The following is a 16849-nucleotide window of genomic DNA, read 5'->3' as shown; positions in this document are numbered from 1 at the left end:
TTATTAAACTTTGTGTTCCTCACTTTGACCTGTAAACATGTAAATATTTGCATGTTCCCTCTGGCTTTTCAGCATCATGAAGGAATTAGCTGATATTAGTGAGCAGCGAGTTTTCTCTCTAAAAAGCGTCTCGTTATAGCGTCAGTGCGTATGTTGCTGTACCTTTAAGACCATTTTCAGCTTTAAAGTTAATAACATCATTCAAACTGTGTGTGCTCTTCATTATTTTAGCCAATGCAGCTGTTTGTTCCTATTCAGTGACTTGTGTTAAAACAGCTGCTCAGTGAGCGTCATGTCAGCTATTTAGTCCAACATCAACATGACCCATGTGCTCACCAATGGGTCTGAGTGTCGTCATAGAATTTAGCTGTGGTGAAGTAGTGAAGTAGTGAAATGCAACCACAGGAGGCATCTGAGACAGTTATATGGAGTCACTGGAGCTAATGACTCCAGGACTGTGTTGATACAGTGATAGTTTAGGAAGAGATGTCTCTTTGCTGTGGGCGGGGCCTAAATATGTTAATTAGCCCACGTGTGATGTCACAGGGGGCTCAGATTTGAAACGAGGAGTTCTGGATGTTGGTTTCTGACAAAGCTGGAACAACACTATGCAAGAAAACACCCAAAGATATTTGAAAAACACATTTAAAAGTTGGTGCTGCATCTTGTCTCTTTTAAAAAGTCAATGATTAAAGATTTTCCTCCTTCTACCTTTGACCTTTGACCTCATGTGTTTGTGTCTCCTCTGACAGGAGAAGATGGTCTGCTGGATCCTGCTGCTCATCAGCCTGACCCCCTTTACCTGGGGTCAGTTTTTATCCACTAACTCAAATCAATTGGAAATCCAAAATAATCCAAGTTGTGAGTGTGTGTGGTCGTCACTTTCCCTCTGTGTCTCCTCAACAGGAACATTTGTAGTGAATGTGACACAGAGCTCCTATCAGGCAGAGGAGAACCACGACATCACACTGGACTGGACCTTCACAACCACAGCTCACATGTCTCTCTCAGCAGTTTACATCTTCTGTCAACTGTTAACTGAGGACAAAGACCCAGTCCTGTTTCATCTACATGAGGGTGTTGAGGTCCCAGAGTCTCAGGACAAACAGTTTTCAGGACGAGTCCAGTTTGACAAAGACGTCCTCAGAGAAGGACGAGTCAGACTTCATGTGTCCAGACTCAGGACTGAGGACTCTGGTCTGTGCTGGTGTGATGTGAAGACAGATGTTGGTGCAGACTATAACACCTGTCGCCTCAACGTCACAGGTAAGTTGGTTCAGTCCAGTTGAACAGTGTCCTTGTGTGTCCATGTTGGACAGACTGTGGTGATAAACTGGACCTGATGGACTGAGGCTCTGAGCTCTGTGTGATTTACTACGATGATTTTTCTAACATCATATCACTCACATGCTGCACATGGCAACAAACATCATTAGGTCCAAGCCCAAACTGTCCAGATGTTCCATTTGGACATGAACAGGTATCAACAAGTCTCTCTGTGTGTTTTACAGCAGCTGCTGATGAACCTGAACCTCAGAGACTAACCGTGGGGCGACGATCAGAGAGTCGGGGAATGACAGGCCTCGATATTGGACTGATAACAGCAGGAGTAGTAGGTCTGGTGATCGTCTGTGCTTTAATCTGGATTGGTCTGAAACAAGTTTTAATCAACTCAGAATGTTCATCACATGTTACTGGTTTAGTTATTTAAACTGGTAAAAAGGCCTGGATGGTTTTTAATTCAATAGTCTGGTGAGCAGACAACAATCTGGTCATAAACACCAAGAAGACCAAAGACATTATTGTGGATTTTGGAACCACCCACAGGACTATCCAGAGTCCTGTTCACACCAGCATGAAGGCTCCACCTTAGGTTGGAAATGAAGTTGGAGCAGAAACAACCTGGTCGCGGCCTAACATGGTGTTATAGCAGGTTTCAGTCAGCAGGTGGCGCTATTGCACTTTGGTGACTCAGGGAGTGTAGCTACAAGACAAACTGCTGTTCTCTTCTTCAGTGATCTAGAGGTTCTGTGATCCTTTATGACGGTGGTAAGAACCTTCACAGTCACAGATTCAGTTGTATCAGCTGTACTGTCTGTAGTTAGTGCTGTACTGACATTGGACATTCTACCACATTTGTGTGGTACTTTTGCTGTACTTGGACTGCACTTTGTACTATGTTTGGGGACATACATTGTACTGACCTGTGCCTTGTTCTAATGTGTTAGTATCATACCAGCACTGAAGATGATCTGTATTAGTTTAGAGTTTGGTTTATGAGGAAGTTTTTCTAAGTCCCTTCCTCAGTGCAAAGCAAATACATTTATGGTAAATAAAGACTCAGACAAAACTCCATTTGAGGTTGTGTGTGCAGTTTATCCAGCAGCAACACACCTGGGGGAGACCTGGACAGGCCAGACACCTGTGCACCTGAGGATCAGTGCAGAGGACACAGCATTTAGCTTCTCGGTCAAGCTAGTGCTCAGTAATTACTGCAATATTTCACATCCTCGTGTAAAGAAGTTTGAAGTTTGTCTCCACACAAGGATCATAGAAATCAAACACAACAACCAACAAAACTACACAAAATGACACACAACATTTCCTGTAACTGTGTAACCACAAAGAAACGATTCAACACGTTTCCTAATAACTGGGATTCAAATGAATGTTAATAGTTGGAAAATGTAAAGTGATATTTATCCTGCCTTCAACCATCTATGAAACCTTCCTCATACATTCACAGGTGGCAGCTGATCTCCTAAATGCTACATCAGGTGTTTCTGACCTGAGGAAAGCTGGTTCCAACTTGTTCCTCTAGGGGACTGATTCTTCCACAGCTACTCGACCCGGACTCAGGATCCAGCAGACCATCTTCTCCTGTCAGAGGAGACAGAAACACATGAGGTCAAAGGTTAAAGGAAGGAGGAAAATCTTTAATCACTAATGACTTTTTAAAGAAGATGAGATCCAACATCAAGTATTAAATGTGTTTTTCACATATATTAGGTTGTTTTCTTGCCTTGTGATCCCCGGAGTGCATCAGCTGACCCCTCAGTGTTGTTCCTGTAGTCCGGCTTCATAAGGAACCAACATCCAGAACTCATCGTTTCAAATCTGAGCTTCCTGTGACATCACAGATCAGTAATTAACACAGTCAGGTCCCCCCAGGGTCTTTGTCCCCCAGTGCCCCACTCATGGGAAAGGGGTTAACGTTAGCTGGATTAAGCCACTTTTCCGTTACACAGTTTTAGCTAGCACTACTCAGCTCTACTGGACTTTGGTCATTTTCCGTTACAATTTGGTGCCACCTAGATGTGAGCTGGGTCGTCACAGCACTGCGGCGCGGAACTATTGTCCTTTACGCGTAGGACCAGAGTGTTGTTTAGCGAGTAGCATTGTCCATTCGTCTCACCAAAGACGATGAAAACGGAAACACAAATGGTCGCTGGCTCTTTAAAAATGGCGGGTTTTATTCTCGCGTCGAACGTCGCTCACGATTCCTCTGGTGACGTCACTTCTTGGCCAATCACTGGCCCGCAGTTTGTTGACGTCACATGGTTAGTACCATCCTCCAGCTTCCTAAACCATCACTGTATCAACACACTCCTGGAGTCATTAGCTCAGGTGCTGTAAAGGTCATGGCACAAGTCACTATCGATCCTCAGACTCTGAAGAATCCAATGGTCCATGGTTGAACTTTCTTTTTCATGGTAAAGTTCCTGGACGTCTGGGTAACATAACTAACCAGTAACCACTAAGTTCTGCATCCTTGCAGTTCTCCTGTATATTCAGGCTGTCCCAGTGTTCCTGTCTCATCATGTGATTCCACACTGACTCCACACTGTGCAGATCAGGGCTCTGTGGGGGTCAGACCACCTGCAGGACTCCTGGTTCTTCTTGCCACTGAAAATAGTTCTTTATAAACTATAGTGGGTTCTTTGGGGGCTTGTTCTGCACAATGAACCTGGCATCAAGCAGACACCTGATGGTGGCGTGTGATAAGAATCTAAAACATCTAATGTGCCTAAAACGTCTGCACAGTGCTGTATATGATGACCCCATAAATGAACATTTAATAAACAATGTGCAATGTTTTTCCCTTTGTGCTTTAGTTATATTCTACATTGCCTATTAATTGATATGACATACACTTTGGGTTAGTAATGTTAGATTTCATCACTAATTTGTGTCTGTTTCTCTAAAGTATGCACCATAGATGGAAAAAGAATAATATACTAGTACTATACTAATGTTTGAATAGTAAGTAGTTAAATATACTCATGAAATATAAGTAAATATAAATATTTAAATAGTTAAATAACAGCTATTAAAATGGCTCTAAGATATGATCCAGTACATGAACAGACAGTGAACAGACTGTAATTAGACAGAGGACAGACAGAGGACAGTCTCTGTGTGGACCAGGTGTTTCCCACAGGAAGAAGAAAAGACAGAACTCTTCCCATTTCTCAGTCAGCTGTGTTTGCTGTGAATCCTGAGGTTTGGACCTTTGCTGTTATCAGAGAAGAGGGGTCCAGTTAGACCATCAGCTCCTCTGACAGGACTGTTCTGGTGCCACCTGCTGGTGGATTTTGGGAACAGCTCCACAGGGAACAGCTCACACTGGTTTGTTTCAGTCTCTAATGAGAAATGATCCAGTGAATTATACTGTGCAACATCAAGATAAGGAAGGTGACAAATGCAGCCTGGATGACCAGAGGATTCAAGAAATCAAAGGTTAAAATGCAGCTGATGTTTGTGCTGCACTTTTTGCTCAACTGATGAATCCTCAAACTTCTACTGACTGATTTTCAGAAAGCCAAGACCCAACTTCAAACAGTGGAACTAAACTCACTTCATCCACTTCCTTCTTGGAGCCAAGAGCTGAACTAGAAATGGTCTTGTGGAGATCAACGGTCAATAAGAACCTACGAGTGTGGGACAGAAACGTGAGCCAAAGAAAAGCTGAACTTCTGAACTGAAGTTAGATGTTTCTTACCAACAGAGAGACGACCCAGAGACTGAACCCTCAGGTACAACCCACATTGGATTTCTATCAGAATTTGGGTGATGATCAACAACAAAACTCCTCTTAACATTACAACATAGTAACTTCCTGTTTGGACAATCCCAGTCTGACCATGTCCAAACTTCCCTAGTAATCACTCTCCAATTCATACAAGGAGCAAATCCTGATCAAAGTCTGATCTGGGCTGCAGATGCTCATCTGGAAGACTAGTTCAGATGTTAGTAACTAGGCTGCTGACTTTCTAGGACACAAGACAGATACAAAGACAACAGACTCTACAATACTTCCCTTAGGACTGTGTCTGGAGGCCTGACCATGATCCAGGGCCAGAACATGGTGGTCGGACGGTTACCGGCTAAACTGCTCCCCCTGCAGGACAGAGAGACAGGCAGAGCCAGAGTGGTGTTAAAGAGCCAGTGCTTGTTGGAGCCCAGGTTCTTCAGTCAAGGAAACCATCTAAAGGACAAGCTCACCTTTGTCCACGAGTCTTCAGGGTCCTTATGGATCCACACGTTGCAGACCCGATGTCTGGTCTCGGTCCGACGTGGTTTTAAGGAGGCACTTTGAGCCTGAAGGCCTTGAAGCTCAGTCCGCCATGCGGCCACGCTGCTCTGCGTGTTGGGGCATCACGCACCTGTAGCAGGTGCAGACAAACAATGAGGGAGGGTCGCACCAACAAAGTGTCTTTGCTAAAGAAACGCTCGGTGTCTCACCTTTTCCGGACTCTGGGTCCCTGGTCCTGCAGACACGGCTCTGTTCAGGTGAATAATGATCAGATCCACTACAGCCTGAAGCCACGAGGCTTTGTCAGGACGACCCCTCACGTGCAGTTCTCCAACTCAGCCAGCAGGTGTCGCTCTTCTATAAACTATGATCAGGTTGTTCAATGAAAACTAATGATTTCACTTCCTGCCATAAATCCACAGGTTGGACTGTCTCTCTCTGTCTGGATATTTCCAGGCTGTTATGGTCTAAACCAAAAAACACATGACCCACCTCTGCACAGCTGGAAGGATTTTGTGTGGATCAGCTGAACCGACACTTCATCATCTTCCTCTGCTGAGTGATAAGACGAAGCAAGAATCAAGTGTCTTTACCCAAACACAAAAGGACCTTTGTGTGCTGGGAAACAGAAAGTATTTGTACTAAATGTTGAAGGACCAATACATGGACTGCTTTAAAATGCTGACCTAGTCAAATCATGAAGGTGACTTATATATAGTTCACAAGTTAAACATGTTTCTGAGCAAAAACAGGAAACACTTCTATTTCAGGGCTGTTGTTAAATAAGTGTTGTTAGTTCATACTTGTTCTTCATCGTTCCAATAAAACGTCTTCCAGTTTTGTGGAACTGTTGCTTTAAAAGCAGTTTAACTTCTATAACCCATGAGCTGTTTTACCTTTGAAGACCCTTAATTCTCATCACTACTTAACACTTAGCATCCAATAGTCAACATTACCCTGAAGGTTGGATTCTGTCATCTCATGACTAGGTGCTGCTAAATCTTTCACATTTTACACATTGCATCTTTAAAATAATATGAAACCAGGCAGAGGAAAGACGAGTGGATCCATCACTCACATTTTAATATAAAAATGTAACGACACTTTTTACCTCTGAGCATTTCAGACCAGTGAACTAAACATTAGTGACTTACACATGAGCAAAGAAACACAGTCAACAGTCAGTTAGCTGAGCTAGCTTAGCTGGAAACTTGAACTCTGCAGCTTTAAATATCACAACTTTTCTTCTTTGATTCAAGTAGCAGATACTTTTCCTGAGGTCATTACAGAAGTACTACATGTACAACTTAACTTCAGTGCAACTTAAAGGATCATCAAATACAAATACATCAAGTCTAATACCTCAAAGTGTAAAAAATGCAGCATTAGTGATAAAATCCCTGTGGGACAGAACAGAGATACGTAAACTGAACTGCCAGCTGCTGAGAAAAGAAAATGACTTTAGAGAAACCTGCTGTCCTGCTGATGGTGGAAGGAGTCTTCTTCTTTAACATCCCAGCAAAGGTGGATTTTAGAATCAGTTAATAAACATGAAGGTGTTTTCTGAGCAATTTGAACTGGTTTGGTTTCTGGACTGGACTGAGGAACCAGAGAAATCTTTTTTCTATGAGCGAGAACTGAAATGAGAAGCCACATAGGCAAATGCTTCTCTTGCACTTGGACACAGAGTCATATGAAGCTCTCAGGCTCAGGAAACCTTGGTAGGTGTTCTGAGTTAATTAGCTGATTAGAGTTTGACACCATGAGTCTCCAGCATTGAACTTCTTCACAATATTCTAATTTTCTAAGATAGATTGATTCTTGTCTTTACCCAGTGCTTTAATAGAAAAGGGGTCCTCTTAGTCCTGATGAGTCCAACCAGACCTGTGTGCTTCTTACAGAGCTCAGACTGTGTGTTCAGGGAAAAGCTGCCTCATGGACCAACAGGGTCAAAGTCTGATCTCTGAGACACTTTACACCACTGAAGAGGCGTTTACTGACACATCAGCAGGTTCAGTAAAACAAAGACTGAAGCAGAGTGTGACCAGTAGAACAACTGCTGCTGCTGCTGTCAGTCCCAGTCCAACGTAGAGACCGATCCTTCCTCGACTCTCTGGTTCTGGCCTCTTTGGTTCTGGTCTCAGAGGTCGGGGCCGATCAGACGCTGCTGTGAAGGACAGAAAGATGTAGTGATTTTCCTGAAGAGGAAGCTCTTGGTAGTTACTGTGCTAAGAGAAACAGCAGCTGTCAGACAAACTGCAGTTGGAGCTACTTTCTGTCTGTTTTCATTTTGTCACTTGGCTTTGGTGACGATCACACAAACAACAGACGATGTAAACACAACACAGGCAGATTCACCTGGTGCTCAACCAACTTACCTGTGACGTTGAGGCGACAGTCAGCATAACCACTACCACCACCTGTCTGCACTTCACACAGGTACAGGCCAGAGTCCTCAGTCCTGAGTCTGGACACATGAAGTCTGACTCGTCCTTCTCTGAGGACGTCTTTGTCAAACTGGACTCGTCCTGAAAACTGTTTGTCCTGAGACTCTGGGACCTCAACACCGTTACGTAGCTTCAACAGGACTTTCTCATCAATCGTCCTTTCACAGAAGATATAAATGGGGGTGGAGGAGCTGGGAGCTGTGAAGGTCCAGTCCAGTGTGATGTCGTGGTTCTCCTCTGCCTGATAGGAGCTCTGTGTCACATTCACTACAAATGTTCCTGTTGAGGAGACACAGAGGGAAAGTGACGACCACACACACTCACAACTTGGATTATTTTGGATTTCCAATTGATTTGAGTTAGTGGATAAAAACTGACCCCAGGTAAAGGGGGTCAGGCTGATGAGCAGCAGGATCCAGCAGACCATCTTCTCCTGTCAGAGGAGACACAAACACATGAGGTCAAAGGTCAAAGGTAGAAGGAGGAAAATCTTTAATCATTGACTTTTTAAAAGAGACAAGATGCAGCACCAACTTTTAAATGTGTTTTTCAAATATCTTTGGGTGTTTTCTTGCATAGTGTTGTTCCAGCTTTGTCAGAAACCAACATCCAGAACTCCTGGTTTCAAATCTGAGCCCCCTGTGACATCACACGTGGGCTAATTAACATATTTAGGCCCCGCCCACAGCAAAGAGACAACTCTTCCTAAACTATCACTGTATCAACACAGTCCTGGAGTCATTAGCTCCAGTGACTCCATATAACTGTCTCAGATGCCTCCTGTGGTTGCATTTCACTACTTCACTACTTCACCACAGCTAAATTCTATGACGACACTCAGACCCATTGGTGAGCACATGGGTCATGTTGATGTTGGACTAAATAGCTGACATGACGCTCACTGAGCAGCTGTTTTAACACAAGTCACTGAATAGGAACAAACAGCTGCATTGGCTAAAATAATGAAGAGCACACACAGTTTGAATGATGTTATTAACTTTAAAGCTGAAAATGGTCTTAAAGGTACAGCAACATACGCACTGACGCTATAACGAGACGCTTTTTAGAGAGAAAACTCGCTGCTCACTAATATCAGCTAATTCCTTCATGATGCTGAAAAGCCAGAGGGAACATGCAAATATTTACATGTTTACAGGTCAAAGTGAGGAACACAAAGTTTAATAAAACTCAGCATCAGCCAAAGTCTTTGCCAAAGGATTTTCTACACCAAGATGCTGATGGTTCCTGCGAAGTAGAGAAGTAGGTGGTTCAGCCGGTGCTCCCGGGACGAGTACGCATGCGCGTGTAAAGCGGCTGAAACCGCCCACACTGGCAGTGTTGCCAACTTAGCGACTTTGTCGCTATATTTAGCGAGTATTCAGACCCCTCTAGCGACACTTTTTTTTAAGCGACTAGCGACAAATCTGGCGACTTTTTCTGGTGTTACTGGAGACTTTTGGAGACTCTGATGTGTCTGTACTGCACCGTTCTTACACTTCTCAATTTGCCACAGTAAGACGGCAAATCAGCTGCAGCCGCGGGCCCCTCCCCCGTCCCAAAGCCTTCACAGGCGGCCAAGTCCTCTCGCAGCAGTCCCTCCCTCCCCTCCCTCCCAGCTGCAGTCACAGCAGGAAGTGTGCACGCCTCCGAGTCCCGACTGCAAATGAATCGCGCGTGCGATCATGTATGTGCGTGATCTGTACTGATGCATGGCATAATAAAAAAATAAAATAAAAAGTAAAATGTTCTTTGTCTAAAATAAATCAACTGTATTTGACTCAAACAGCCTCAGTCATTTACAACAAGGCAAATGTATTTAGTTCTGAGAACTTATTAACTGCAGGCCGTCATGCTACATTATATGGCACAGTACAAATATTTTGAGTGTCCCTTATTTCTTATAAAGAATCACAGTTGTCTCTTACTTTCCATTTCTGAAGGCGTCATTTAGCGACTTCTAGCGACTTTTAGGACAGCCAATAGCTACTTTCCTTACTGACGAGTTGGCAACACTGCACACTGGTCTCAGCTGTAACACAGTCCCTGTTCTTGTTATTGCGCACTCGTACCGGTTTTTTGTCCACCTGCTGCTCAGCGTCTCTAAAGGCTGCTCCGGTTTTCTCTCGGTTCGAGACGCTTTGAGTTTGTTTCCCCTTTAAAAACATTATTTAATAGAGACTCGTCCTGATTTGGGTCCTGAGACTTTTCCTTCTCAGTCACACCTTCGTAACAAACACAGCTTTGGATTCTGGTCTGACTGCTCCGTTCCAGCATAAACCTGCAGACTGATGGACCCGGGACATTTCAGCTTGACTTGATTTTTCCAAGCGCATCTTGATCCAACTTCACACATGTGATGCAGATTTGAAGCCTTTCTGCTGCAGAGTTGCCTCAATACATGATGTCAATGAAGGAGAATGGACACAAACATGTTTCTTACCTTCAAGAACAGCGTTTTCCTCGGCAGCAGACTGGATCAGGTCTCAGCTCAGACCACGTTAAAGTCTCTCTGGGTCTGATAAAGTCTCTCTGGATCAGGACCAGGGCAGAGTTTGTGTCTAAAAAGCCCCGCTCATCGCTCTGCTCTTGATTGGGAGTCTGTCAGTTCCAATAAATAGTCTCTCTCTCTCTCTCTCTCTCTCTCTCTGAGCCGCATTTGATTGCTCAATATGTGTGGTGGCTCCGAGCAAGGGGGCCGGAGTTACACACAGCACACGAACAGGAAAGAGAAAGAGAGAGAGAGAGAGAGAGAGAGCTATGTCACAGCCTCCAAAATGTTGATCCTGTACAGAGAGTGACAGCTGAGCATCAGACCAGAGTGACCACAGGGAAAGTGACAAGAGTTAGTGGCTGCTCTCTGGGCGTCCATGGACAGAAAGTTCCACAGAATTGAATCCAGCACTGTTCTCTCAGAAACCACCATTTTAGAGCCAAGATTCAAGAAGCTGGTCTTTAATGACCACAGAGCAGTTGATGAAGCTCTTCAGAGAATAACTGCAGCAGCAGCAAGTGACCAAAGTGACCAGTAAGAAGCGACTGAAGTAAAGTGAAGGTTAACAGTCCGCCCAGTGGCCCACCCATCACTCCAAACAGGAAGCAACGTGCAGCCCATTGCTTCCTGTTGCTTCCTGACCAGGATCCCTCTGGTTTTGTGAATCAGCCGACTGTGGTGCTGAGGCAGAAACTGATGCTGACATGTTTCGGGGAAGGAAGCTTCAGCTGTCCCACATCAGCCTGAAGCAGAGCAGACTACATGAAGGCAGCCTGGGTCAGTAGGTGGTTGTGCTGTTGGACCGTGAACAGACCAGACGGTTTGTGGCGTCTGCTGCTTTCAAACGCTTCACTAGTGTCAGAGAAAATGAGGAGTCTGAAGAGGAAGAAGAAGACTACTTTATTAATCCCCAAGGGGAAATTCAATTGTTACAGCAGTTATTCTAATTTAAAGTTATTAAATCAAATATTATTTAAATTATGTTAATTACTAACAATTAATAAAGTGATAAAGTAATTAACTTGTATGTAGAAAAGTAATAAAGTAATTATTGATTTTGGGGTGTACAGGTGACTATGATGGGATCCTGCTTGGGGACAGGGGCCTGTAGGCAGTTTTTTATGACCCCGTTCCCTGACCCCAACCATGGGCCACAAACCCGTTACAGTGCAGCTGCAGCCAGGACAAATGCATGCATTGAAATAACCTTGGGCCAACTAAAGGGAAGATCTCAGTGTTGGCAAGTCTGAGGGTTGCCTGTTTTTTTTTTATGTTGTTTTGTTTTTATTCTGCCTTTTTCCTGTTTGCTGATATAAACAAACAAGCACATCATTTGTCTTTTAAAAAAGGAGTAAAAAACAGTAAATGTAGTTAATATAGTTAACAGTTAATATTACCATTTTGTAGAAACTTCTTGTATTTCACCTTTACTTGTTCCCAGGTTCTAGTGGGGCCCTTGGTGGCTCTAATATAAAAGATTAAAGTAATTATGACAATAAAAAAAGAAAAATACATATTATTTACTGTAATAAGTGATAAAAACATCTAACACTGTTACTTATGCATTTGGCTGCAACTTCCTGCCAACCCTCTCTCCTGGCTTTTGCAGCCTTTGACCTGTTCCCTGACGTTTTTAAATTTTGGAACTCGCCATAGCCCTCCATTAAGAGTTCTTGTTCTGTCGCTGAGAAAAAGTGCACGCTCTTTGGCCACTGTGGGAAACCAGTCGCAGCTTTGCTGATCAGTGTTTCTACAATCGATACATCGCCCCTTTAAACCAGTGCATGAACACACAATGATCTCAGATAACTCAATCCAGCCATACTAATCAACAGGTGTGTTCGAAGAACCAACTTAGCCAGATAATGATTAGCTGGATCATATGATCTTGGATGTAATAAGCGACGTATGAAGAACGGGCCCCAGAGGTCTGATCAGCTGTGGCCTGAAAACCTTTTTCTTATCACTAACAGAGATTTAATCAGATCATCACACATCAGAATCAACAGTCAGAGAACAATGAAGCTTTTTAATGAAGAATGTTTATTTAGAAACGTGTTTGCTGTTAAACTATACCAACATCCATAAAACAACAGATGTAAAGTGTGCATGTGTAAATAAATGCTAAACTAGTATGTATGGATATTCATATTCAAAACCAACAATAACAATGATACACAACTTTTATAAGAACATTCTGTCTAACAGAAAAATAGAATTGTCTGATACAGGTATGAAAATCAAGAACAAAAATCCTTAAATGAATATTATTTTTAGGATATTCTGACTTTACTCTCAATATAAAATACTTCGAGGTCTCAGTGTCTGCTCGTTTACAAAATCAGTCCGCACCAATGAAACTTAAAGACTGTGTGAGTCTGTGGCAGGTGAAATGTAAGTTTTAATGCTTTAAGATGTAGATTGTTGGACAGAACTCAGACTGACACTTCACTCTGAACTGAAGCCAGTCATGTACTAGTCAGTCAGGCTGAGGCAGCTCAGTAACCCTGACAGACAGTGGGATCAAATATTCAGGAACAACACGTCTACATCAGTAGACAAAATATGACACTCCCAGTTCTTCTCCTTAGGGATGTTTGTTGGCTCACAACTGAACCTGTGAGGTTTGGGTGAGGAAGAGGTCATCGCTGAAAATGGCTGGTGATGTATGAAACTAGAACACTAACACCAAAACAAGTGCTGCCATCAGGATCTGCATCTTTTCCCTCCACAGAAACCTAAAGGCTCTTTGGAGTGAACCTGCCGTTGGCCATACGTCTTTGCAGTTATGGCATATTTCTCTTCAGGGCTGTGCTTCTCTCTCCAAATGACTCATCTGACTGAGGAGCAGTAAGAAAAGCTCTCAGGTGCAAAAGGTGAATGTATAATCCTCCCATCTCCACGAAAAGGCACTCAAGCTGGGGCTGGTGGGGCGGGGTCATACTTCAGAGGCTGGATGAACAATAAGCAGTAAGTTAAGCACAAGTTTAATAATCACCCAGTTGTATCCCAAAAGACTTAGACCACAAGAAGCGACTTTGGGCTTACATGTCGTAGAAACTGGTGTCTCAGTAAATATCCTCCAGCGATGCTCAGCAGCAGGACGATGAAGACGACCAGAACCGAGACCCGAACGCCCCGATGGTGCGAAACACCTGACATCAAACAAGCAAACAAAAGCTACAGCAACTGGACAGAACAAACATGAATATGAGCTGATTCAGGGGTTTGTTAAAGCAACTGCTAATTTGAAGTACTTTATATACCGCTGGGTATCTTGGGAATTATCCCCCAGGGATCAATAAAGTTTGATGATCAGTCTGTATTTTGTTGGATCCAGCTGATCCTGAACTAAAGTTATCAGATAAATGTAGAGCAGGAAAAAGTCCAAGGTTTGACTCTGACATGTAGTGAAGTCCAAGGACGAAGTAGCAGAAAGTTGAAATACTAAAGGACAAGTACCTCAGACCTGTACTTCAGTACTTGATTAAATGTACTTGTACTTTCCACCACTGGCACTAGAGGCCTGTTTGAGGAGGGGAGGGGGTAAATGCTGATTGAGCAGCAGTGAGTTATTAATGATGTGTATATATTAGTTTTAGTTACATAAGTCATTTTCTATGCAGTGTATATGTGGTGGATAAATGCAGCGTTAGATACAAGTCACTGTGCTGTAAAGAGGAGTTGACAGTTTTCAACATGAGGAAGAATTCAGTTTGGATTAATGACATCACTTCTGGAAACTGGCCAGTAGGGGGAGACATTAACACACTTGACTTGAGAGACGATGGTCACTGTTTGATTCCCTCAGGTTTTGTCTTCCCTACTCACATATACATATGAAAAGATGAGGTCAGTGTTTAGGCCCTGACTTTAGGTCCAAGGCCTCGTTAGCAGGAGCTTTGTTTTAGTTGTGATGACACTAGAAGTGATGCTGGACATCACACTGAGCCCCGACTCATCACCAGGTCACAGGAGTCAGATATTGTTGAGTCTCAGCTGTGATGCTGCCAATCAGATCGTATACAGAAATGGATGTTGGAGTGTCTCACCTTTGACCTTTGACCTCATGTGTTTGTGTCTCCTCTGACAGGAGAAGATGGTCTGCTGGATCCTGAAACCAGCAACAACAAACAGCTGATCAGATGTTGGTATGTGCCATCACTTTCAGAAGCAAAATCCTGAACCATGTTCACAGTTTTATTGGTGGATTTCATGTCTCTGGTCTTCATCTCATACATTAGAAAACTAGACAGTAACTTCAGGTGAACACAGGATTAAAATAACAGCAATGAAATGTAGCAGGAGCAGCAGATCAGGCGAGACCAAGGTAGGACACTGTCCAGTAATAATCAGCAGTCAGATGTGGCTGAACAACACAAACACGTCAGACAGTCCAGAGCCTGACATGAGGCTGACAATGGCTGGAATAACTTCCGGCACAAAGACCAACAAACTCAAAGACACATTAGGAAACATGGTGGAAAAACTCTATTGGATACAACGACTGAAGAATCCAAGTGTTACTGTTTTTAGTTCAGATACAAATCAAGACTAACAACGCAGGTCCACGTTCACGCTGAAGGAATGCGCGCTCCCGATACAGTTCACGTCAGGCGGACACTTTGTCCAAGTTTCTTCTCTGACAGAAACTTTCTGTGTCAACAAACTGATGAAACTGTTGGAAAATGAACTTCAGGAGTCTGGAGCTCAAATCGCACAGGACACTGAAATAAAAACATTCACCAGAAAGATGGAAAATCATTTTACGGTGGTTTGAAGCGACTTCCTGGTCTGTGTCGTATTTAATGTTTGGCTCAGTAGCTGTTTCTGTTTCTCCGCATTAAAGTACGTCCCAAACAATCACAGCAGGTTTAGTTACTTGTTTTCAGCTGATCAGCGAGTTGACCAGGAATTAATTTGCAGATGGAAAATAACCCGAGACAAAATAATCTGAACGATGAGAAAGTTCCTGTTGGTGCTGGACTGGAAGAAGGACCAGTCTCAGAATCAGAGACCAGACAAGATCCAACACCGTCGGACCGGACTCACCTGGTCTGTTTCAGTCCATCTCCGATGAAGACTTCTTACAGTCAGACGTGAAACCGAAGTAAATTTAAATTTATATCCACCTCATTCGACAAAGGAGCCGTGACTGTTCCCATGTGACTTTTCAGACAGTAAGAAAAACACCAGCTTTAGATCAACTTCACCTGTTACACAGGAAACAGCGACCACAGTCAACTCTGCCTTCTACATATAAACAGACCAATGAGGGGAGTTTGGCGCCTGAATCTCTCCTGGTCCTGACCCAGAGAGTCTTTTCAGACCCAGAGAGACTTTAACGTGGTCTGAGCTGAGACCTGATCCAGTCTGCTGCCGAGGAAAACGCTGTTCTTGAAGGTAAGAAACATGTTTGTGTCCATTCTCCTTCATTGACATCATGTATTGAGGCAACTCTGCAGCAGAAAGGCTTCAAATCTGCATCACATGTGTGAAGTTGGATCAAGATGCGCTTGGAAAAATCAAGTCAAGCTGAAATGTCCCGGGTCCATCAGTCTGCAGGTTTATGCTGGAACGGAGCAGTCAGACCAGAATCCAAAGTGTTCACCCTGGTTGGACTTCAACAGTCCGATTTCTTAGTAATTGTGGTGTAAACGCTGTGACCCGAACACAGCGGCTCCTCCACCTTTTCCATCACACAGTTTTAGCACTAACTCGGCTCGACCCGGTTTAGGTCATGTTCCATTAGCCATTAGCCATTAGCCTCGCTAAAGACGATAAAGTAGAAACCCGCCACTTTTTTAAACCGGCAAAAAGGCGGGTCTGGTTACCGGATGTGACGCTCTAGTGATGTCACGACCTGTAGTCCGCAGTTCGTTAGACCCTCAGCCCAGAACATAGAACCTGGTACAAGGAAAACCCCCAAAAACTGAGCTCCATTTGTGTCAGTTTAGTTTCTGTCTGCTCAGACCGAAAATAAATGTTGATACAGAACTTTCTGCTGGAACCACCTGGAGAATATGGAAAAGATACTGAATATAAAATTGAATATTTCTAAAGTAGTACCTGGTTAATTCATTTAATGAGAACACCTGTATTTCCTTAGAATGTGTTTTTAATGCAAAAATATGAATCAATTGTATTTGATATATTTCTATATATTAGTTAACTAACTAACTAACTAATAGTTAACTAACTGGACCGTACTGGTTGGTAAAAACAATGAAACCTCCAACTCTTGAGTCTAACTTAGAACATCAGGATGATGAAAGTCTTAGGAACACTAAAATGTCTGTGTGCTGCTCATTTTATATGAGCTAATAAAGTTATTACTAATGACTGACTTCCTGAAAGCAGCACAGTGGGTTAGTG

General features: G+C 43.3%; 1 protein-coding gene across 3 annotated transcripts in view; it reads left to right on the top strand.

The window, feature by feature from the left end:
• The window catches only part of LOC113140830 (uncharacterized), a 54020-nt gene that overhangs the window by 1176 nt on the left and 35995 nt on the right, over window positions 1-16849 (top strand). The window contains exons 2-4 of one of the 3 annotated variants that reach the window (XM_026324883.1): window positions 753-807; window positions 907-1266; window positions 1515-2355. In XM_026324883.1, coding sequence (XP_026180668.1) covers window positions 759-807; window positions 907-1266; window positions 1515-1711 — 606 coding nt within the window. In that variant the 5' untranslated portion in view covers window positions 753-758 and the 3' untranslated portion in view covers window positions 1712-2355. Of the gene's footprint in view, window positions 1-752; window positions 808-906; window positions 1267-1511; window positions 2356-16849 lie in introns of those variants that run through there. The other 2 variants (XM_026324874.1, XM_026324864.1) reach the window with 2 other exon arrangements.

The sequence above is a fragment of the Mastacembelus armatus genome, chromosome 18 (assembly GCF_900324485.2).
Source record: "Mastacembelus armatus chromosome 18, fMasArm1.2, whole genome shotgun sequence".
Taxonomy (NCBI): Eukaryota; Metazoa; Chordata; class Actinopteri; order Synbranchiformes; family Mastacembelidae; genus Mastacembelus; species Mastacembelus armatus.
Note: the sequence above shows the minus strand (reverse complement) of the source record. Positions and strands in the feature narration are given on the sequence as shown.